The sequence below is a fragment of the Episyrphus balteatus genome, chromosome 2 (assembly GCF_945859705.1).
Source record: "Episyrphus balteatus chromosome 2, idEpiBalt1.1, whole genome shotgun sequence".
Lineage (NCBI taxonomy): Eukaryota > Metazoa > Arthropoda > Insecta > Diptera > Syrphidae > Episyrphus > Episyrphus balteatus.
The window spans coordinates 18,657,205-18,681,276 of record NC_079135.1 but is presented as its reverse complement, the minus strand read 5'-3'; the positions used below and the strand labels follow the sequence as shown (position 1 = coordinate 18,681,276).

Genomic DNA, 24,072 nt, shown 5'->3' with positions numbered 1-24,072 from the left:
TTTTAGTTATCTAGCTGTATCTTCATTAAAATGATTTAAATATCACCTTTTTTTTCGAAAAGTAATTAAATAAACAGAATTTAATATGTAGCTTGAAGTTCAAGTAATGAATAAATGTAATATATCTGAGTAAATCTGCACCGAAAATATTTTCCTCGAATGAAGGAATGATCTCCCATTGAAGAAATCGAAACATATTTTCTTTTTCAAAAGAATGAATTGCAAGTATTTAATCGTATTTTATCAATATAATCAAGTTATCCATCCGTAAAAAAATTTTCAAACGTGAGAAAACAATCCAACTTGAAATTACCATCAAAGAAAATATGAAATAATATTTTCAACTTTCAAATATTTTCAACTTTCAAATTTCAACAAAGGACCCTGCACAAAAAATATCGATTTGATTTCTGGTCGGTTCGTTGAATTTTTGTATTTTACAAATAAAATAAAAGTAAGGGTACATAATATGTTCATAATATTAGCTGATATTTGAAATCAGGTTCGAATATCAACTCTTTCGTTTAGTTTTACATTTTTGTAAATTAATATAATTTTTTCATTTTTTTCGCACTAATCACGGAAATATATATGACTGCATTAGAAGAAGAAGGTTGTTTAAAATATTTTCAATAAAATTATTCAGTTGTGTGCTCTGATGTTAAAGTTTTGTGTTATTATAAAAATCGTAAGAGCCATTACATTTTTTTTCTAACATTTTTCCATAAAAAATCGGTATGATTTTTTAAGAAGAAAATATTAAGCAACCCTTTAAACCAAAATTTTTAAAAATTCACTAGCCCGTATTTAAAAAAAAAACGATTTTCCAAAAAAAAGTAATATTTTACATTTTAGAAAATTTTTATACATATAACGATTACTTAAACGCTTACAAATGATAATTTTTGTTGCAATTGTCCTTAACGAAAAAATCAGAAATAAAAACAAAGTATTTGTATGGCACATACCGTTAATAACAGCTTAAAAAATATTTATGTTTCATTTCAAAAATAGGACCTTATGTACAAAATTACACGCAAAAATTTGAATCAAAATTAAAATTTTAATGAAAACACTAAATTTATCTATTTTCATTCTATGACAAGTATCTTTAGTTTTTGCCCTAAAAAAAATATTTGCTCTAGGGAATCACCCAAAACTGTTAACTACCAAGTTTAAAGATAATTGCTCATGCTGCTTAGGCTGTAGTTTCGAGGTATGTACATAAAGACATACAGACAGAATTGTGAGATCTACTTTTTTTTGGCACTTTCTATCACCGTAATATCATGTCTGACTGATATCTTGAGTTCGATTTTTCTTACGAATAGAAAATTCTTGTTCTATTTGTACCTATTTCTCAAGTAAAAAAGTGAGGTTATAATAAATAGATTTTTTCAAACAGTATTTGCATTCGAGGCCTCGACAAGTTAGCCTTTTATATAAAAGCGTTTGAGCAATTATATATTTTTTTGAAAAACTAAAGTAAAAATATTCAAAATAAGCCATACTAAAACTTTTGGTAAATTTTATTTAATAAAATAAAAACAATAATTTAAAAACCTTTATAAATGGTAAAATCAACTAATTTTTGTTGACCAGTAATAACTTTTAATATTTCGTAGCTGATATAAACTATAATTGTTATTTTTTTTTTTTTTCAAATTTTAAATCACGGGTTCCTGTGGTGTATATGAACCATTTTTTTTCTATTGGACAAAATGAATGATAAATACAATTTTTAAGCAATTGTAAACAAGAAAACAAGTTGATTATTTTAGACTTTTTTCATTTCCATTTTTTTACTACATACTTTAATAATCGAATTTTTAAAAAGTTTTAATGACAAATTTATTTATGAGATAATTGATATTTATTGGTTTTATCATACATTTTTCCATAATATAGAAAATTCCGATTGTAATTCTATTATTTTAATGCACCTTGCTCAATTGAATTGAAACACACTCTCTGCCACCTACAACCGGTATAATAATAGATACAAGTTTATTTTCTATTACAAAAAAAGAAGACTCCAAACTACTGCGAAAGTAAAACTACGACACTCTACCTCTACCGTAAAAGGAATTATACATCTTTCACTAAAGAACCATGCAACAATTAGAAAAACAAAAAAAAAAGATGCTACGTACAAAAGTATGTTATTAAAACTTGTTTTAAAACCACACGCGTCACATTAATGCGTTTCCAGGAGAATTTTCATTTCACATATTAAACTCGGACACGATTATATCCACGCATCTCTCTCTACATCAATCTTGTTTGTTAATTCGATCAAATAATTAACAAATGATTTTGCTATTTATCAAAGAGGAATTAATGGAGACAAAAAAAAAAAAAGATGCATTTGTGCAAAAGAAACTACTGATGTCCTCCCTTCTTAACTATTTTCCTCATTAATCCATCAAAACATGTCTGATGTACCGCCACCAGCCAGCGGCGGCGGTGGTGTCTACTGATCATCAAATGATCATGAGACGCGTGCGCATAAAGCTGGTGGACATTACACAAAGAGCTTCAAGAAACTCAGATATAATATTGATGAGATACACTTCGAGACTCGAATCAAAACTTAAGAGATCCACGATCTACCAGCAATAGATCCACCATTCGAGCATTCCAAACAGTCGCTGATGGTGGTGGCTCTGTGTATATAACTCTTTTCGTATGCAAGTCGTGGCTCAATCTTACCTTGAACTCGCTACCGTCGAGACATCGCTATTGTTATAAGTGAAGACAAGAACAAAACGAAGAAGCGAACCGCGAGCCTACTTGTCTATGGATAAACTATTTAGCGCGGGTGCGAGATTAAATTTCAGTTAACGTGCGATTAAAGGAAGTGAAAAAGTTAGCAACATTTGAACCGGAAATGGTGTTTTGATCCATGATTGATTAATTGTGAAAGTGACAATTTAAAAGTACCTATATTTTATTCCTATCCTTTCTCTTATTCAGTTATCTGGTGGATCAGTTTAATTTTAAATTCTAAATTTTTAAATTGAATATCCGCATGCGATTTACGCCATAAAAAACAGATTAAATGGGTCTACATGCGATATTTGTGTTCGCAGTGCTGCTGCCGATAAGCATAAAAGCGCAACAAACTCGAGGTAAATATTTAAGAAACTATTAAAAAAAAACTATTTTTATACACTCTATGAACCTCATTTTTTTAAGAAGAATTGATGATCATTAATAAATAGAATATTCTGCGGTCTGATTAACTGATTTTTAACAGTGAATTTTTATCAAAACTAGCACCTGTCATTCTAAAAACGACATGGGAACTATTTTTTTTTGTTTAATTTATGGGTGTAACGGACATCACACAAACTTGATCTTGAGAGGTATAAATGGAATCAAAACAGAACCTTGGTAGATGTTCTTATTTTTTGGAAACGAGTTTTTGGTTTTTGTGACTTGACCCATACTTATTGAGGTTATGACCAACAAGTGAATTTGAAGTATTTTTTGGAAGTTTTTTTTTTTTTATGTTGTTTTGTTTTATTGTTGTGTGAGGCTTAAGTTTGGTGTCATAAAAGATTGAATGTAGTTTAAGAATAATGAGTTCTTAATAAAAAAAACCGTTTAATGGAACAGCTAAAGCATACCTAAGCATAAAGTTGAAAGAGGTTTTGAATTGGACTTTTTTGATTCTAAATGTTTTATGTTATTAATTATTTAGAATGAGATTTTTTGCTAGTTTTGCATAGAAATGATTTGGAATTGGTATAGAGTTCTTGTTTTTTTTATAAGCCATAAAGTAATTTTGTTTTTGGAATTGACAAAGTTTACTGTCAATTTTGAAGCATATTGAAACATTGTTAACTGTACGGTACTAATTTGAAAGAAACTTGAAGTGTTTTTATGTTTTCACATTTTTGTTCGTGAAGAATAGCGTTTTTAAAATAGTTTAGTTTGAAGGTTATTGTTTTGTTTTTCAGTGACACAATCGCCGGCTTGTCAAAATTCTTTTGAAGTTAAATATAATTTATCGATTTAAAAATGTGTGTTATGAATCCTATTTTTACTTGCTCTATAGGGCAAGTATTGGTTTCGTGTAGAAAAAAAAAATCGAGGTTTTAATCAAAACCAACATTACGATGATGGAGAAGATCAAAAAAGTGGTTTTCGTCATGCCGTCCGTCGGTCTGTGCGTGTGTGCGTCTGTGCGTCTGTGCGTCTGTGCGTCTGTGCGTCTGTGCGTCCATCTGTACATCGAGCTAGGGCCTAAACGGGTGGATGGATTTGCTTGAAACTTGGTACAGATGATTTTTACGTAATTCCCTAGGTCCGTTTTTTTTATTTTTTTAATATCTCCAATTTAACGCATATCTCCCATATAACGTTTTCGAGGTATTTCAAATTTCTCGAAAACGGCTCTAACGATTTCGTTTAAATTTGGTTTGCGCAGTACTCTTATTGATTCCAACAAAACTGCGTTTTTAGTTTTTCTCAAAAAATGCCAAGAGCGGAAATATGGCGTTGCCGTTTTTCAAAAATTGACATGTTTTTTAAGTTCATATATTTCATCAAAGCATAAGTCAATTTTTTCAAAATTTACAGACATCATAGGTATTGAAGTGTAAAATGTAAAAAAAAATTAAAAAAAAAAGTTTTTCAAAAATTTTTTAAAAAATTGAATTTTTTTAACTTTCGATTTTTTTTTGTTTTATTTTTTTTTCTTCACAAAATCTTAAATTTCCAATAGATATTTAAGATAAAGATGCTTTGAACTACAAGAGCAAGTACGTGCGACCCAGTCGTGCATTTTATTTCTTTTATTTTTGAATAAGACCTAGAATATTTTTGATACCTAGAAATAGGAACACAATTTCAATATGTATAATATTTTATGTCAGTTAATGGTCCCAAAATGTTACTATTTTTTTTTTAAACGATAGAATTTTTATTATCACGTTTTAAAGTTAAAAATTTTGTGGTCACTGTGGTGTATGCGTAACATTTTTTACTATAGAAAAAATTTTAAAAATATTTATCGTTGCAAATAAATTTATTCATTTATTTGCTTTTAATATTGCTAACATGATTTCAAACCCATTGGTTAAACTCAATAAAATCTCAATGGGTGTCTTCACAATTTAGTATCTTATATACCTACGAGTAAAAGGTTATGTACATTATGCGTGTGCTCATCTGCCTCTATCTTGAGCCCAACTAACTAACAGGATTTATTTAAAAGTTTATTATAAATGGTATTGGATGAGTCTCTAAAGGGGAAATAGAAATTTTATTTACAGACTTAAATAAACGGTAAAAGCAAGATGGCCAATAAGTAAGAGCTTATTTCTAATTTTTTTGTTGGGAAAATGAATTTTTGGAAACGATTCTAAGTTTTTTTTAAATTTAGTTTAATTTATCAAATATGTAATATTATCTGCACATCATTTTTATTTTTAAAAACTTTTTTTTTTTGAGTTTTCTAACGACAATAAATTTTTTTTTTTTAATAAATTAATTAATTTTTGTCTCACACACATTCGGAAGCAGATACATATGTATCTTCGGATCAAAGACCTATGCATTTACATATTCAAATTTTTTTGTTGATTTTAGAAAAATAACCAAGGTTAATCCCTTGCCCAAAAAAATACATTTTTAAAAATTACCTTCGATTACATTGAGTGAGACATCACCATAAAGGTTTCTTTATGCTCCATTTTAAAATAAAAACCAAAAGTTCTTTTGTGGCCTGGTTGATGAATTAATCTTATTAGCAATCAAAATATTTTGTTGCTATTAGGTACTTCATTCGGAGCAGATGTCTACGGACCAAAGTTTCAAAACAAATTTTAAATCAAAGATGTAAGTTCATTGTGAACAGGTCTATGCATTTAGGCACTAATATTCCAAATCTATATTTTTCAAATTTTCGAAAAAATCCATAGGTTAACCCCTTGTCGAAAAAAATGATTTTTTAAAAAAATTCATCCAAATTTATCAAGTGTTGCATCAAAAGAAAGGTCTCTTAAAACTCTATCAATAAACCCGAAAATTTCTTTATTTATGGTTGCTGAGTCATACAAAAAATTCAATAAACAAATATTCAACAACCATCATTTTTTGACAACCTTAATTTACAATTATAAATAAATTAATAAATTATATAATTTCAATTTTCTTCATTTTTTTCATATTGCTCAGCTTACAATTTGGTTTAGAAAATGCTAAAGAATTTTAAATTACTTTGACTATAAAAGCAAGTATGCCATAGTCGTGTAGTTAATTAAATTATCAAATTATCTGCGAAAATTCATACAACTCTTTTTGACTAGGAACCATGGTGACCACTCAACACATAATACTGATTTTTATCTAAATTTAAATTGTTTTTATTGTCAGATTAAAAAATGTGTTTATTCACTAAATGAGTATTAAGCTTTTATGTGGTCAGAAATCGTACCATCTTAAAGTGAAAGGTAAAACCTTTCTTGTCTTTAAAAAAAAAAGTAAAAAAAAGTCTTCGAGTGATTCAACACTCAAGTCATATTAACTTATATAACTTAATGTTTAAACAATTTTTGTTTGAAAACTATGACACCTTAGTTGAAGTTCATTGGTGTTAAGTAATGTAAACAAAAGTTTACAGGCCTTTTAAATCCACCGATGATCGATGATTGAAAACTCTTGATTTTTCATAATTTTAGCCGGCATTTGTTATTGCAATTAACAATCAAACATGCGTGTTTGGCATTGCAATGGTGATTCCCTGATGGATTTGTTTCACTTGATTGAAATTCAATTTAAAAAAATTTTATAACTTTCTCTGCATATAATTATCTACTCGTATTCAGTTTGATTTAATTTAATAGATTGGCTGAGATGAGATATTGGAATGGAATGAGTGACGCTTAGGCGAAATTGAATTACATAAAATTTCTGACTTTGACGAGAGAAACAGAAAGAGAAGATTTCGTACATTGACTCTTACTTATTTCATCACAGAAACATATCTTTTGTTTTAGTTTGAGTACAGAGAAATAATTTTTTTAAAGAAAAAAAACAAAAAGAAGTGCGTGCAATTTTCAAAATTATCTTGAGTTGAATATTAATTATAAGTTAAAATTTATTGATTGGGAATAAAGATTTCACTCATGTTTTGTGACACAATAAATTTGAAATTGTTTATAGTGTGTGGTGTTACACCCGGCAAGTCACGTCTAGAAAAAAAAAAAAAAAAAAACAAACATTGAATCACATACGCAATTTAATTTCACTTTAGTCTGATCTTTTTAATATTGTTTATGTATATGAATGTTGTTAATCTTCAGATTATTTGAAGAAATTCAATTCAATTTCAAACTGGATTATGTCATTTTGGTGAGAGGTGAATAAATTATGATGCTCAAACTATTTCTAGTATTTTTTTATTGATAAATGAAAAGAAGTGTAGTTGTTAGCTTTCTTTTGCTTTGCCGGTTTCTGTAACGCAAAATAATAACTTTATAGTGAATCCAAAAATGTTTCCAAAGGAGGATCACTAGAGTGAAGCAGATACGTGGGAGATCATAGTTTGGTTCGAAATAGAGATCAAGAGCGCTGAATAAAAGGAAGGATAAGATTAACATTTCAGAAAAATGTATATCAAACCTAGTGTCTTTGGGTAGTTCCATGAATAATCATTTTTATCAAAAAACAAAACCGACTTCCATGGCTAAAACTGGGCTTTATGGTTTTTCTGATAGTTCCTATGGCCAGAACTAAACGAAATGGGACCACATGGCAGCCACCAGCTTTCCAACAAAAAAGAATTATCAAAATTGGTTCAGTCAGTCCAAAGTTATGAGGTAACAAACACAAAAAAAAAAAAAAAATACAGTCGAATTGAATACCTCCTCCTTTTTGGAAGTCGGTAAAAAGTGGACACGAATTTTGAACAAATTATGCAGAAGTTTTTACTTCTTTCCGAAGCAAATTACTATTTACAAACGACAACTCTTTATGCAAGTTGCAAGAAAAGATTCTTTGTTATATTTCCTTATGGCTAGAAATAAAATTCAGGGAGCATTTTTAAAGCATAAGCTTGCTTGTCAACTACAGAAGAATTTCAAATGAACTTGACGCAAAAACAAGCCCACAGAAAACAAGATGAATCTAATAGTGACGATGACAATATAGCCTTGCAATTGCTATTTATAAGTTATCATTTAAGCAAAATTCGTTTGACAATATTCGATTTTAAAATTACTTTAGTGAAAATGAATCTATTCTTTACTTTTGCAACCATAAATCGCAGGTAACATGAGTTACTAAAATTATCGAACGTGAGTTACCTAAATATTTTTAAATTTTTCCTCGAAATATTGAACAAATGTTTGATTTTGTCACTAATTTTAAAAGCTTGTAGTTTTTTAGGTATGAAATCTTCACTAAAAAGAAATTAAGATTCTTTTTTTTTCAATAAAAATATTAATAAAAAAATGGATGAATTTTAATGCATTTTATGTATGAATAATTTTAAAACTAGATCTGCTAGAAAAAAAACTAATGTTTTCGGAATTCATCAAAACAACGACATTCTTTAAGAATACCTTAAGTCAGTCACGAGTGTCTTTTTAGGTAAATGGAAAATGTGATTTTCTTACCCCGATATTAAATTTTTTGACACTAGAGGTATTTTTTTCGTACAATATTAAAAGTTTTTTTTTTTCAAAAAAGTTCAAAAGCTAGATGTTATTGAAAAGGTTCAAAAGAAATGCTAGTTTAGGCCAGCTAGTTTCTTTCTGCGTTTAAGAGATGGCCAACCGACTTTTTTTTTTTAAGTTAGAAGAAGGTCTCACCTAAAATCTGATGTATCCAAATGTTTCAGCCTTTAAACTGTATAAAATATCAAAAATTGTGGCTAAAAAAATAGTATTTTTAGTGTTTTTAACCAAAAGAGAGTGTCAGCAGCTTTAAGTGTATACAAAACTTAACTCTTTTGTTTACAAAAGTTTTTCTTTGTATTAATTTTTTATTTGAATAGGGTTGCCATACATTCCTTATATTATTTTATTGATTTTGCCACTAGTTAGGCTTTTGTTTGGGATTTAAAAATTTAATTTGACCTCTAACCTTATAAGCTAAGTAACCCGCCATTCGTCGCTGTTGAAGGAATACCTATCGTAACCCAGAAAATTCTATTTTTTAGGAAAGGCAAAAAACTAAAGAAATATTCAATCTACAGCGATGATATGAAAAATTACCAAAAATGTTTACCTACTTCTGAAATCAATATTGAAAAAATTGCGATCATCCAATTAATTAAAATTCGTTAGTACTTACTATTTTTATGATAGATCTTTCTCCACTCTGTCAAATAGCACACCCTTTTTCAAATTTCCCTCTCTAAATGGCGACTTTAAATTTAATGAAGTGTTGCTAAATTGGGCCTAAAATGCTTGAAGCTTTTACTTTCCTTTTGAAGGAAACGAATATAAAATTATGATATTATTACTCATTAGGACAAATAGTACTTTTATCCAACTATATTTTTAATATATGAGCTGTGACTCATAAAATGTTTAAAAACAATTTAATTTATAAGTTTTCAAACATAAAAAAGATCCATCATTGTCAATTAAAATTTTGAAGACCGTAAATATTAGTTTTTTGTAAAATTCCATATTTTATTACTATTTTGTACATTTTATGTACCTAAACGAAAATTATGTTTGTTGTTCTTGAAATAAATGTCAGACGTAAAATTTATTGCCGAAATACCCTACAACACATATTACCTTAAAGTCATCATCGTTAAATATGCAAGGTATGGTTAAGTCCATACCTTATTAACTATAATAAGTGTTAACTTACTTGGCTGTATTTATGATTTATTATTTTCCAAGGTAATCAGTAAAAAAATGCGTGAAAGTTGTATGTATTTTTTCATATTGCTGCAAATAGTAGTAGCATACGCCAGCTAATTGCTCAAAACTATATTATCTTATATTGCAGCAACTTAACAATATAATAAGTTTTTTCCTCCAAGTTTGTTTGTTATATTCCATCATGAAAACAAGATTACATTAGCCTGATGTCTTTTCATCCTAATACTCTACTATGCCCATTACCTACGCGCAATCACAAACAAACAAACAAATAAACACTCTTAATTCATTTCATCAACAACAACTTTCTCAATGGCAAGTCCATTTGGATCTTGCAACATCTTTTGGTCGTATAGAAGAGTGTTTTCTATTTGATTGCATGTCGCGCCAAAATGTGCAACTATAGTCGCAATATTCGTTTTGGAACCGGGTTCGCATCACAACGGTTTTAGTGGCAGCCGACCGACCGACCTAGAGAAGTAGAAATTCCTCGCTTGGCAATGTTATTCCCAGATAGCTTGAGGACGACGACGACGATGATGAAGAAGACTTAGCTTGGCTCTTCGCCGACAGTGGTTAATTTTGTTTACCTTTTCAATCCCATGTTTGTGGATTTGTTTCTTCTTTTTCTTCAAACCAACTAGAGTCAGCCAGTTTTGTAGTTAAAAGAAGATGAGAACTTTCACTCTTCTAAGTTGGTGGAGGCCGGTGAAATGGATTGGCGTTAACTAGCTGAAACACTACCAACAATTAGTGTTCTTTTAAGCTCTTGGTTTTTATTTTTTAATAAGTTTAGCATCACTAGCCACTAGCTTGGGAGAGTTATGATATTAATTTGGTTAAAGACCTTTTAAAACCATCAGCATCACGATATCAGAATCTACTGAAGACCGCATAGTCTACAGTAAAGACATTAGGTCTTAATGGAATAAGTCTACTGACGCCTGCTGGCTGGTGTAAGCAACTCATCCTACCACATTTGGTTGGATAGGTCAAATCGTGACAAGGGAAAACGAAGACACTTATGGCCTCGAAATTGTTTCCAAAGGAATGCACGTGCCCACTTTCTGCTGCTGCCCGCACTTCTTGAATCTTTTTTTTCCCATCTTCTCAAGGAGACAATAAAATTAATGTCATCTATGATGCTATTGCCAAAACACAAACCCAACATTTCAAATCACAAATAAAAATAAAATGTTCAGTGAAAGTTCAGTTTTCATTGTTGTTTGATTAAATATTCGGATAGGAGATTTTTTTGCAAGAGATGATGCTTCATTAGATATTCCATGTGCGCGGAATAAGAGGTCTCTAAAGGATTCTGGCCAAATGTACTTAGTTATGGGTGGATTGGATATATTAATGACAATCGTTACTGGGTACTAGACAGGCTAACTTTTGATGGTAATCTTTTTGCGCGCAAGGAATCTCAGGGGGACCATGATCGTTTTTTTGTTTAGTAGAAAGTTTGGAAAATTACGTTTTTATAGAAGCACACAGTGGGAAAGAGTATTGTGTGTGAATTGTTTTGAGAAGAATAAACATCACAGGTGGAATAAAGAAGCTTGACAAATTGACTATATACGAATAACCTTTAACATGAATGTATAATGTATTTGAAAGAACAACATATGGTTGGGTATTGATCGTTTTTGGTAGCCACACGATATAGAAACGTGCAAAGTTAAAAAATTGGAGACACACAAGCAGGTGGGATGGTTTTTTAGGAAAAATGTAGGAATTTGTGTTTGAAATTTCTATTTGTTTATTAGGTGTCACTTACAAAGTGGACGCACCTGGTGTTAAAAGAAAACATTCTACGTGGAAAATGCAGAAGATAAATAGTTAACATATTTGTTGGAAAATTAATCGTATGGAATAGGTTTTTGCAAATTCTTTTATAGAAATTTACCTGCAAAACAAAATGCATGAATTGCTTGCAAATATAAGTTCCAAATGTGATGGTCGCAACAATCTAAAAGTTAGAGATGAGCCGTTGTTTGCAAACATAAAGGATTTCGGTTGTATTTGTTCTGCCTTTTTCTAAGTAGGTACCAATATGATACTTACATTTTATTAAGAACATTGATGATAGACCAAATTTAAGACAAGGTGTCGAAAAGCATTAAAATAATTTTTTTCTATTGAAGCATTGCCTTTTGATTTGAATTTAAAAAATTACTCTGAAAATATAATTCTGTGCAGGTAAGCTTAGGCCCAAATTATTCACCCTTTTTTAAATTTAAAGTTTCACAGGTTTCTAATTTTGAATGGGGGCTTAAAATAATATAGGCGGATGAATAAATTGGGCCTTATCGAGAAGGGTGAAAAAAGTTTTTGGATTTACAAACAAAAATTTTAAACTTTGTATTGAAAAATCAAAATTTCGGATTACATTTTTTTTTTTTGAAATTTTGGTTTAGAATAATGTTGTTTAATAGTTATTATATTTGACGTTTTGTACAGATTGTTGCACTAATGATAAAACGGTATGTAAAAATTTCGTAACACATTCCTATAATCTGCACATCTATGTATTGCAAAAAATTTAGCTTCGTCAAATTTTCACCAATTCTATTATTATTTTCGGAAGCAAATATCTTTGGGCTCAGGTTTAAAATAAAAAAATTTGTTTTAACAAAAATAATACGACTTAAATTAAAACTATTTTTTAAAAGATTGTTGAAAAAATTACAAGGGAGCCAGAAAAAATTTATTTTAAAAAATATTCTCCAAAACCATCGACGAAGACATAAATGGAAAGTTCTGTTTAAGTTCCATTAATAAATGAAAACCAAATGTTCTTTTGACGTCTGGTTGCCGAGTTATACAAAATCCAAATAAATTTATCCCAAAAATTTTAAATTTTCGGAAAAAAAAACATCTTCATACTTTGGTACATATTATTTTAGAATATATTTTTAAAACAGTATAAAAAAACTTTGAATTGAAATGATAATAATAAACTGTTTGTCTAATGTCTAAATTTGTACTGCTTGTTTTCTAAACAAAGGAACAGGGTCTACTAAACGTGAGAGGTTTTCACTTATAATTTAATTTATTTAACTTGTAATTTATTTTCAAAAATGTTACAAATTCTATAAAACATATTTTTTTTTTCTAAAATATATTTATTTTTTACCTGCCGACCTTGGTAAAAACATTTATACTTGATTGTAGATACGCATCGAAATTTATAAACCAAGTTAAATGAGTGTTACCTATGTAGAAAATTTATAAAACTCATGCATCATTGCATAAAAAGCTCATAAATTAAATGCTTTTAAATGTTGTTTAGATCGTGAAAAAAAAGAAAATCCAATTAGTTTGGTTCAAATATTTTTTCATAAAAGAGCAATTATCTAACTTAATTTTCTATATGATTTTAACCAACAGATAGACTGATAGGCTTTTTCTTTAATCAATTATAATTCTTTTAACTGAAAAAATATGAGTTACATAGACAATATGAGTTACATAGATAAAAACCTTGTATAATAGTGGTTACAATTAGATTTCATGAAATCTTATGACCTTTGCGTTGTGAAAAAAACCCGATTCCTGTTAACTTAAAAATTAATGATTTAACCAATTTTTCGTTTAAGGATGGTAAAGACTAACAACCTCATATTCAATTAAAAATCAATCCAGATTTGATTATTTAACATAACCCTAAAGCCTGAATTAGGCGGTTAACAAAATTCGTCAGTGCGTTGACTGTATAACTTTACCAAAATACTATACCTTCACTCAGCTAACATATTGTCAATAAAATCGAAAAATGAATGATTCTCACGTTGCATTGTACCCATCTACTCGTTGACAGTATTTGACAATCACCCGACATGACACCTTTAAGACAGAAGATGATGTTATTTTTAAGTGGGAGACCATTTACGTTGACAGTCTAATTGCATTATATATTGTATTAGTTGAATCGTTTATTTTCAAAACATTATAAGTCCATTTGACCAAAAAAAGTTTCTGACAGCACAATTTTTTGTATTTAACAATTTTGACATTTAATTTAAATGCAAATATTAGCCTTGTATATCAAAGTATCTATTAAATTAAGATTTGAATTCATAAGAACATATAAAATCATCTTTTTATGGGTTTAATGAAAATTTTTCAAAATGGACTTATCATGTTTTGAAAATAAACGATTCAGTTGTAACATTAATTTCAAATTTGAATAAGAAGTACACTACCTTAAAAAAAAAAATAAATAATACAATCTGTAAAAAACAGACCTTCCGCAAAATTTGACAGGGCAAAAAAAAAAAAAACAAGTTGAAAAAGTAAAAGTTCTTTCTAAGACAAAAAAAAAAAACAAAACCACAAATGATAAATGATTCGTGACATACAAAAATTAGAGCTTACACCTACAAAACGTCAAAAAGTATTCAACATGCTGTAAATGATACCATAAAAAAATGATACCTAATGATTCGTCATCTGAACTACCTTTATTAAATTTAATATTTTCAAAAAACAAAGCCACCATAGGTACTTACCACAGTACGACGCATGTTCTAATTTATCTTTTAGGTGGCCTAAAATGTGATACCTAGATAAAATGATACCTATTTGATTCACATGGGTGTTTTGTTTTTTTGTTTGTTGTCGGCTCATTACGGAATTGCTTGTTTTTTTTATTTTATTTTTTTCATACTTTCTCCTATTTTCGTGGCTGGTTTACAATTTAATTACTAGAAATTACATTAAGGTTCTGACACAAAAATATGCCTCCTAACCTTTTATTTTATTTTTAATATGACTTTTTTTTTTTGTTGTTTGTCATTTCCAGAAGTCTCGCCATACATAGATTTAGTATTTTGTCCCGTAAAATCAGAACCATGGAGTTGTGCGCGACAACAATCTGGACGTATATTGGACTTGTGGAGTGATCAGTTGGACTCAGAATGGCAAAAATTAAAAGGTAAATTTTAGCTAATTGCTCATAATGTGTTACATATATAAAAAAAGGCAACGATACTTTATTGTGACTTCTTTTTAAGTGTTATTGCGAAATTAAATATAATAGAGAGATGTGAAAACGATCGCGAGCATCATTGCGGTTTCCGATGTGAATCTATGTCAGCTCTTTTTTAATTATTATGTTGAGTACGTAGCGTGTAATAGCGAGTATATAGTGCGCTATTAAAATATTAACAACAAACGGAACTTAAACGATGAGACACATTATGTGTGTAGCTTTCCGCATTTTTATTCTTAATATATTTCACTGGTTGACACTATTTACTTTTCGGTAATTTTCCGCTGAACTTTTCTTAGCACTGCATTTTGGTGTCTCATATTAAGAATGAAATTGCTAGAATTCATCATTATTAAAGAAAATATAATTTTTCTCTCTCCAACTCATTAAATTAGTATTTTTTCTTAAAAAGAAGTTCGGACATCAGCTCTTTTGTTTGAAAATTTATAGAAAGAATTTCATAATTTTGATGGTTATTTATGATTTTTTTTTGATTTTTTAGTTGAAGCAGATCAACAATTTAATGCCACACAAGAACGAAGAGGTTACAGCCAATCAGAGTCATTGAGCAAAGAAAAGCCATCGACACTTTTGAAGAAAATCGAATTGGGTACAAGTTATATGAAGGACTATCTAGCGTATACGTTTGATGGGTAAGTTTTTTTTAGAAAGGATTTTTTATTTCTCATCTTTTAACCCATTTTCTTATTTACAGATTCCTTGGACGAGAATACTATAATGATGTGGAATTAGAAGAAGAAAATCCAGCTAGTGATGAATTTCTCGATGTTGAAGGTGAGGTTAAAAAGAAGAGTAAAAAGAAAAAGAAGAAGAAGAAAAAGAAAAAAAAGAAAAAGAAGAAAAAGAAGAAGGGTAATAAAGGGCATAGCGAAGAATATTATGAAGGTCATGTACAACAAATAACACCATCTTCGATATTTCTTCTACAAACTCCTGAACACAATAAACCACAAAAATGGCATGAAGAAGAAGAATGGCATGAAGAAGAAGAGGCTAGACCTCAACAAGTTTTGCTTGTTCAAGGATCTGATAGTGGACATGGCCATGGTGGAAAAAAGAAACGAAAACGAAAGAAAAAGAAAAAGTCTAAGAAAAGAAAACAGTCAATATTGACAGCTATACCGGCAATGTTGGGAAATAGTCATAATGACTGGGATGAAGATGAATATGAATATGAAGAAGATGATCATTCATCATCAGTGTTTAATGTACTTGGATCATTTGTTGGAGACTTTTTAGAGGGAGCTGGAGATTTTGATGATGATCATGATGACCACGGTTATGTGGTGGTAAAAGAAAAGGGCAGAAAGAGAAAGAAGAAGAAACGTAAAAGAAAGAAAATTAAGAAAATTAAAAAGCCGATCAAATATGGTAGCGAAAAGTCAAAAGATATTTAAGGTGTTTGGGGGTGATGCCTGTGGAAGATTTTAGTTATTTTCTCCGAGGTTATGTTGGAGAATTGGAGAAATGGTTGAGGAGTTTTTTTTATGGAATTTAAAGAACATAGAAAAAAATCAATGAATGTTGTATTGTGGTTCGTGCATTTGGTTTGTAGATATTTTACATCGTAGGTTGGTGTCTTGAATGACGATATAAAATTGGGTTTGTGTCATGCATGAAAACTGCATTGCCGACTGTCTCATCGATGTAGATTTTTTTTGCACAGATTTTCTCAAATATATTTTCGTATTTTTAAAAAGTTTTTGCATTGAATAGGAGTTAATTATTTAAGTTATTTTGAATTGTTATCGGGTAAAAAATATTTTTATTTTTAAGTTAGGAAAATGTAAAGTGCACCAAATGGTTTTTGTTGCATGTTTTTCTATTATAAAATTAATGTTATGTTAATCAACTTGTTTGCTAAAACATATAGGATAGAGAATATACCTTTAAGAAAGGAAACTGTTTGTAAAGTATTTTTCAAGCATGTTTAAAACACAAGTATTATTTAATTCATTGATCACTCTTCATCATTTTTGGATTAAATTAAAAAAAGTAAAACAAGCTAAACTAAATTAGTTTTGTAAGCATTTAATCACAAATTTAAAAATTTGTTCTTTGTTACATCAAGTTACATTTCTAAATTAATATAAGAGGAAAAATCATCAAATTTTACCAAGCTTTTGGAATCCAATTTTGGTATATAGAAAATCTTAAAATTGCTTTATCTTACGTAAAAAAATGAATACGGAATTAAACTTTCTTAAACTCAAAAGATTGAACTGGAAAGGTATAAGAATATACATAAGGAGAAGGAACTTAAATTTAAAAGCCGATAGTTTAAAACCAAGAATGTTATCATAATAAGAAGTATTCATGTGTTCTTGACAACTGATTCAATGCAAGTGATGCTTCATACTTTACTTTCCAAATGAAGAGATGTTTGAATTTTAAAATAATACTAAACTATGGGAAGAGAAGGACTGACAAAAATCCCAAAAAATAATTTTGCTTCTATAAAACCTTATAGATATATAGATACTAAAGCTTGTGTAAGGCTTTTTGGAAGCAACAATTTCGATGGTCTTATATTTGCAAAAGATATAATTTTTTCGCAACGAATTCAAATAATTACAAGTATGAGTCAAAAAATTACCATGAAACATATTTCATAAAAACAATAGCAAAAACATTTTGTGACATTCTTGTTTGCAGACTGAAAAAATGGTTGGACGATAAGCCGTTTTAATAAAAAAAAAAGTTGACCGAATATTTTGTTGAACATTCTAAACCTCAGAATTCATTGAAATGTAAAAATTTTCCAAACAGTTTATTTTTAAAAGAAAAGTGTTATTTTATTGTGTTTTGTTTCAAAAGTTTGTTCAACTAGGATTCTGGTACGAAGCACTTCCTAAATGCACTGCTGATTTCCGACATAATTTCACTGTGACGTCCAAATATACGCTGTGGCGTCCGAATAGCTGAAAGAAATGTTAATGTATGTAAATGAATCACCTGGAAACATGCAGCTTATACACAAACATTTTTCATATGGTCATATTATTGTCTTCGTTAAGAATAATCTTATTTGAGTCTTAAATACATCAATTTGAATTTTAAAATCTTGAATTAAGGAATCTTGCTGTTCTTAGAGCTTAAAATCTTTGACAAAATAAAAATTTCAATTGGACGATCAACGTTACGAAATTTTCAGGATTATGGCAATCGATAAAATGATTAAGAGTTGACCGTACAATTTTGTACAACAAAATTAACGCTGTTTAAGAAATCAAGAATTTTTATTTTATCAAGTATAACACTTAAAACACAACTATAAACTTGGAAACCAATTAGCTTATTATGCTTATAAACAACACAAAACAAAAATTACCTCACAATCAATTAACCACCTGAAGAAACAAAGTGTGATATAAAAGAAGAAACCTAAAATAAAAGTTCCAGAAGGTGAAACATAATTAAAAATAACTTTGAAAAAAAAAAAAATGGAAAATAGAATTCAAACTACAATCTTAGAAATTAAAATTACTTTCTTGATGATTTGAAACAGTCAACGAATTTCAATATTGTTATTATAAGATATGAACGAATTAATGATTTAAATTACAACTGTACTGTAATAACTCTACATCATGAGTGTGAATATGAATGTAGGTATATCTAAAAGGTATTTAAAACGTACATAATGTATAACTGCAACAATATTATTTTTATAAACATTTTTGTTGTGCTTCTAAATAGTTCCTAAGTTTATCTATTTATTTGAAAAAAAAAAAAAAAAATATGAAAGTTTGCAATACTTCTTCTCTTTCTCTTTTATTACTTTTTCTTTCTTTTTTTCTATTCTTCTTTTTTAAACTACTTTGTAATTTAATACAATATTTTTTAATTTGTATTTTCTTGTAAAAAAATATTATATTTGTATAAGGATGCCACATCAAAATTATTTTTTAATATTAAATTATTATATTATTCAACTTTGGTTTACAAAATATTTTTTATAAATAATAATGATTTCATTCAATTGTTTTATTTTCAAAAATTTCAACTGTATGTATTAGCAAAGCTTTTGAATTTTAGATGGCATGTTTGTACAAAATTAACATTAAAAACATAAAAAAAAAATCAAACTCATACTAACCCTTAAAAATATTTTTATTTATCTCAAAACTAAGCAATATTTTTATTTTTTTTTTTCTAAAATTAATGAAACTTATAGTAACTCGCGGCAAAAAAAAGAAGAAGAAGAAGGCCCTCATGAAATTAGCTTTACTTGGAGGCTTTTTAAAAGCAAAAATTGAACTTTTGCTTAAAATTCTTGGAACTCACCTGCAAATTAAATTTTTGGCCATAGCAGCTGTGGGTCTTCTTATTAATATTGCTCGATTTTGGATTGATCTTAAACGAGGCGGAGGTGCACCACAAAAGGTCAGTATCAATGATTTTAATATTATATTTTTATGATTTAACCCCATTTTCCTAACACTGGATTTATTTTATTTTTTTTTTATTTGTTATAAATACACATGAACTTTTCAGCACTATTATCACTGGCATTAATCTTAATCAAATTAAATACAAAATCATATCAAATGATCAAATACAAAACACGCTTTAACAAAAAATTAAAAAAAAAAAGTATACGAGAACCTACACGCTTAACCCTAACCAAATAATAAATAGGTATTGTTTTTAAAATATCTTATTATAGTTTTTGAATTGGGTTTCATTTCTATATTTTCCTTCTGTAGATTCTTATACTTTAAAAGTAAAACTTAAATTATTAACAGAAAGTAGTTTTCGAAGCAACCTTTTGATTGCTTGTTTTAAAATTCTCTCTAATCCAATTCTTAATATTTATTCTCTTGATCTTCTTGAGAACAGCATTTTCTGTCTTAAACTTATTTTAACAATAACAATACGCAGCATGATCACAAAAAAGAAGTTAAGGTTAGATCTATAAAATTTATTTAACTCGATTTAGTTTTTGAAAACCACTTTTTATAGATTTAATAAAAAAATAATAATAAAAAAAAAAAATTGTAAAATCTTATAAAAAATCATACTCTAAAGATAACGAAACCGACGGACAATAAGCATGAGCATGCGTTCGGTAGTGGTGTCTTTACGAAATGTTTTCCTTCTGTCAGTAAAAATAGAGCTTTTTAGTTACTTTTCTATGCATTTAAAGCTTAAAGAGACTAAAAACAAATTTATATTTTTTCGCAATATAAAATAAAAGTATGGTACTCCAAAAAAGTATTTTTTTTTTAACTGTAGTTAAGCTTTTTTAAAATTAGCGATTTTTCAAAAAAATGAATACAATATTCGATTTCTTCTCAAAATTCTACGTCAATTTCATATTAATGTTCCCTATAAAATATTGAGACCGAAAAAAGTTAGGAGGAAAAACTAAAAACCAAATTCGCATCCGTGTGCCTTTCACATTACAAAAAAGGGTTGTGTCGAAGAGTCTTAAAAATATACGCGCAAGTGAATTTAATAAAGCTTAGCAAAAGAGAAATTTAAAAAAAAACTTTATCTAAAAAATCAATAACAGTTTTTATTAATAGGTACTAGAAATCCAAAATCAAACAACATAGTTTCAATTGTTTATTGCAGTAAACCTTTTTAAAATAGTGTAATTAAGAACAGGTCCTTGTTTATTTAATATACTTAATAAACGCTAAACATAAACTAAAAAAATATTTTCTTATGCAAATAGGTACATTAAAAAAAGCAAATCAATGAACAAATTTCTTTGGAATGTTTGTGAGAGAATCAGTTTTCATTCTAAAAGATTCAACATACAATATATTCCATTAAGCTATACAAATAATACAAAATATACAATGAGGATACATTGAATAAAATTAAAGAAGTGCATCAATAGGTCAGACCTTTAGACAAAATAAATAATTCTTAAATGTAGAAGTTTAGTTTAGCAGCTTATTTTGGATGTGGAGTTGTAACCAAAATTTAAGAACGTATAGTTTTTCGTAATAACCCCAGGGAAAACCTTCTAGTATATTTAATCAGAATACCATAAAATATACCAGAAATAATGTTAAATATACCAGACGTATAGTTATCTCTGCATTTTGATCGTTCTAAAATTTTAGGTAGATCTCAAAATCACAAATTGGCTGCAGGTTTGCAAAATATGAAAACAAAAAACAAACAAAAACCTCGGTTTCATTAATTTTTCTCTTTTCATTTGTATTTTTATAAGATTTTATATTAAAAAATATTGATATCATAAGTTTTAAAATATCACTACAACTTTTAGTATAACACACATCAACATTCAAAGAAAAGTCTATGAATAGTCCCAAAAAATCCATTTGGAACTAGAAAAGTGCAAAAACTGCAAAAAATGAAGCTAACAAAGCAAAAAACCTTCTTTCCTCGGAAGAAGGATTTAACTCCGTTTCTAGCTATTTTTTCTCAGATTATTTGAATAACAAATCATATAAATATTTAACCACTTTAATTAAATGAGTAATTTTGCTCGGACTAATTAGATAAACGTCAAATAGCTAATTTAACTAGCTAATAGAGTTAAATAGCTAATAGTTTTTTTTTTTTTAAATTGTCCTCTTTTTTTTTCAAAATCTTTAAGGATCATAAATATTTCTATTTTTCTAAATCGATTAATTAGTAACGCATAAATTTTCTTATAAATATCACATTTCTTATACTTTCTGGTTTGTTTGCTTTTTAGAATTAGCGAGCAAATGTTCAATTTATTAAGAAAAATAATTTGTTTGTACTTTTTTACGAACATTTTCACTCGCGCAAGTAATCTATACAGCTTAAACTAATTCGCTCGAGTGGGTGAGTTTAGTGAAAAGCTTTATACGACCAATTTGAATCCAACTGCAAATATTTTTGTTTTACTGCAGATTAAGATTTTTTGTTTCTTCACTCCATAAAAGGGTAATCATTTTTTTTAACTTGATGTAGCAAAAAAATTAGAACCCCAAGAATTTTATATTTATTAACTTTTAAATTATAAAATAATTTAAACGAGTTTAACACATTATAAGTTTAAAATCTTAATAAATTTAGGTACGTAATAGACTAAAAAAAAAAAATAGATTTCTTGAATAAAAACAACGCCTTTCCCTATTAAAATTTTAACTCTTTGACCTTTGCTAAGACTCTATAAATATGTCTTTTTATTAACAATAGTAAATAAATATAACAGCATGTTTTCAAATACAAAAAAAATATTTAAATAATCTAATAAAGTGCAAACATATTTTGTTTATAAATTATTATAAACTAATTATAATATTTTATACCAATACATATATTTACTGGGACCTCTATTATAAAAAAATATACTACCCTGAGTTATTTGTAAAATAATTGCATGGTATCCTTTGGTGCTTGTCCATTTTTCACTTCAAAGAATAAATCTCTTTAACGGCAGGTTGTCTATGTTGAACATGCACATCATCAGCATCACTATGAGGATCATGGTGAAGATTGGGGCGAACAAGGTTCAAATGGCGGTAGCTATTGGAAACGTTCCATAACTGATCCCATACCAGCAGCTGCAGCACCAGAACAAACATCGGAAAACATTGGCTATTATCATTATCAATCAAATGATCCAAATTATATGGCCTATCATTCTCAACTTCCATCCTATTCATAAAGCTAATAATATAATCCTATTTTCCGGGATACAAAAATTAATATATAAAATATAATTATTTTATTTTATTTATATTTAAATTTAAGTGTAAATTTATTATTTTGATAAAACAAAATGTTACATTTAAGATTAATTTATTGAAAAAAAAAAAAAAGAATCATTTATAAATCATGTTGTTTTATTAATAAATTATAACGGCCATCAAAGAGGAACAAGGTAAATTGTCAACTCATGAAACCGTTTACACGTCCAGACTATAAATTTAAAAACTGTTTTAGTATAGAGACGCAAAAAAGTGTCAAGCTGATCCAAGAATACCCACCTACCACATCAGACACGAAAACGATGAATGAATTCATAAATTACGCGACATGGTACCCAAATTTGTTAACAAGTTAATAAACTATTTAGAAGTCTCATTCCTCATTATTACTTTGATATAAAAATACTAGACTGGGCCAAAAAAATAAAATATTTTTTTTTTTGAAATTAACTTCGAAAATCTTGTTCAGGATGATGAAAAAAAAATTTGGTGAAAATTTGAGCCGTTAAAAAAAATTTTAAGAGGTCTATCATCGGTGTTTTTTATTTTTATACATGATATGATGTTTTACAACAGAACTGCTAGACGATCAAAGTAAAAAAAATTTCTGTTCATTTTTTCTTATATAAAATTAAATTTCCTACAAAAAAGATCTAAATGAAAATTTTCGTCAGACGAGCCGTATTCGAGTAATTAAGCTTTTTAAATCGAAGTGTTTTTTCAATTTGCCTGTTTCACTTTGGAATTTTGTGATGAGCAAATAAGTGAATAGAAAAATAAAACCTCGACAGATTCTTATAGGAAATTTAATTTTCTACAAAAAAGGTCTTATAGTAATTTTCCCTAAATTGAGTTTTGAAGAAGTTATTCACGATTTAAATCGAGAAAAAAATTAAAAAATCAATTTTCAATTTCAAAATTTTCTAATTCACTGAAAATTCAATATTTTCAAATTAGCAAGATGTTTTCTTGTAGGGAATTAAACGTTCTATAAAAAGTTCCTTGGCAGCAAATTAATTGCTTTAACCGTTAAGAAGATATTCGTATCAAAACCAATGCCCACTGATTTCAATAATTTTCTTATGACAAGTATGCATTTGCGATTTGAATACGATTATCTTCTAAACGGTTAAAGCAATTAATTTGCTGCCAAGGAACTTTTTATAGAACGTTTAATTCCCTACAAGAAAACATCTTGCTAATTTGAAAATATTGAATTTTCAGTGAATTAGAAAATTTTGAAATTGAAAATTGATTTTTTAATTTTTTTCTCGATTTAAATCGTGAATAACTTCTTCAAAACTCAATTTAGGGAAAATTACTATAAGACCTTTTTTGTAGAAAATTAAATTTCCTATAAGAATCTGTCGAGGTTTTATTTTTCTATTCACTTATTTGCTCATCACAAAATTCCAAAGTGAAACAGGCAAATTGAAAAAACACTTCGATTTAAAAAGCTTAATTACTCGAATACGGCTTGTCTGACGAAAATTTTCATTTAGATCTTTTTTGTAGGAAATTTAATTTTATATAAGAA

At 28.2% G+C, this 24,072-nt stretch overlaps 1 protein-coding gene across 1 annotated transcript; it reads left to right on the top strand.

Moving 5' to 3' along the window:
* The first annotated feature begins 2,755 nt into the window (after window positions 1–2,755).
* On the top strand, window positions 2,756–22,513 carry LOC129910726 (uncharacterized). Its single transcript, XM_055988215.1, has 6 exons — window positions 2,756–3,131; window positions 14,659–14,790; window positions 15,350–15,500; window positions 15,563–15,642; window positions 19,046–19,254; window positions 22,265–22,513. Exons 1-6 carry the CDS (start codon window positions 3,062–3,064, stop codon window positions 22,490–22,492), a joined length of 870 nt encoding a protein of 289 aa, XP_055844190.1. The 5' UTR covers window positions 2,756–3,061; the 3' UTR covers window positions 22,493–22,513.
* The last annotated feature ends 1,559 nt before the right edge of the window (window positions 22,514–24,072 follow it).

Coding starts and splice junctions, on each gene's coding strand:
- LOC129910726 (XM_055988215.1), top strand. CDS start 3,062: ATGGGTCTACATGCGATATTTGTGTTCGCAGTGCTGCTGCCGATAAGC. Junction 14,791..15,349: donor AGAATGGCAAAAATTAAAAG/GTAAATTTTAGC, acceptor TTGATTTTTTAG/TTGAAGCAGATCAACAATTT. Junction 19,255..22,264: donor GCGGAGGTGCACCACAAAAG/GTCAGTATCAAT, acceptor CTTTAACGGCAG/GTTGTCTATGTTGAACATGC.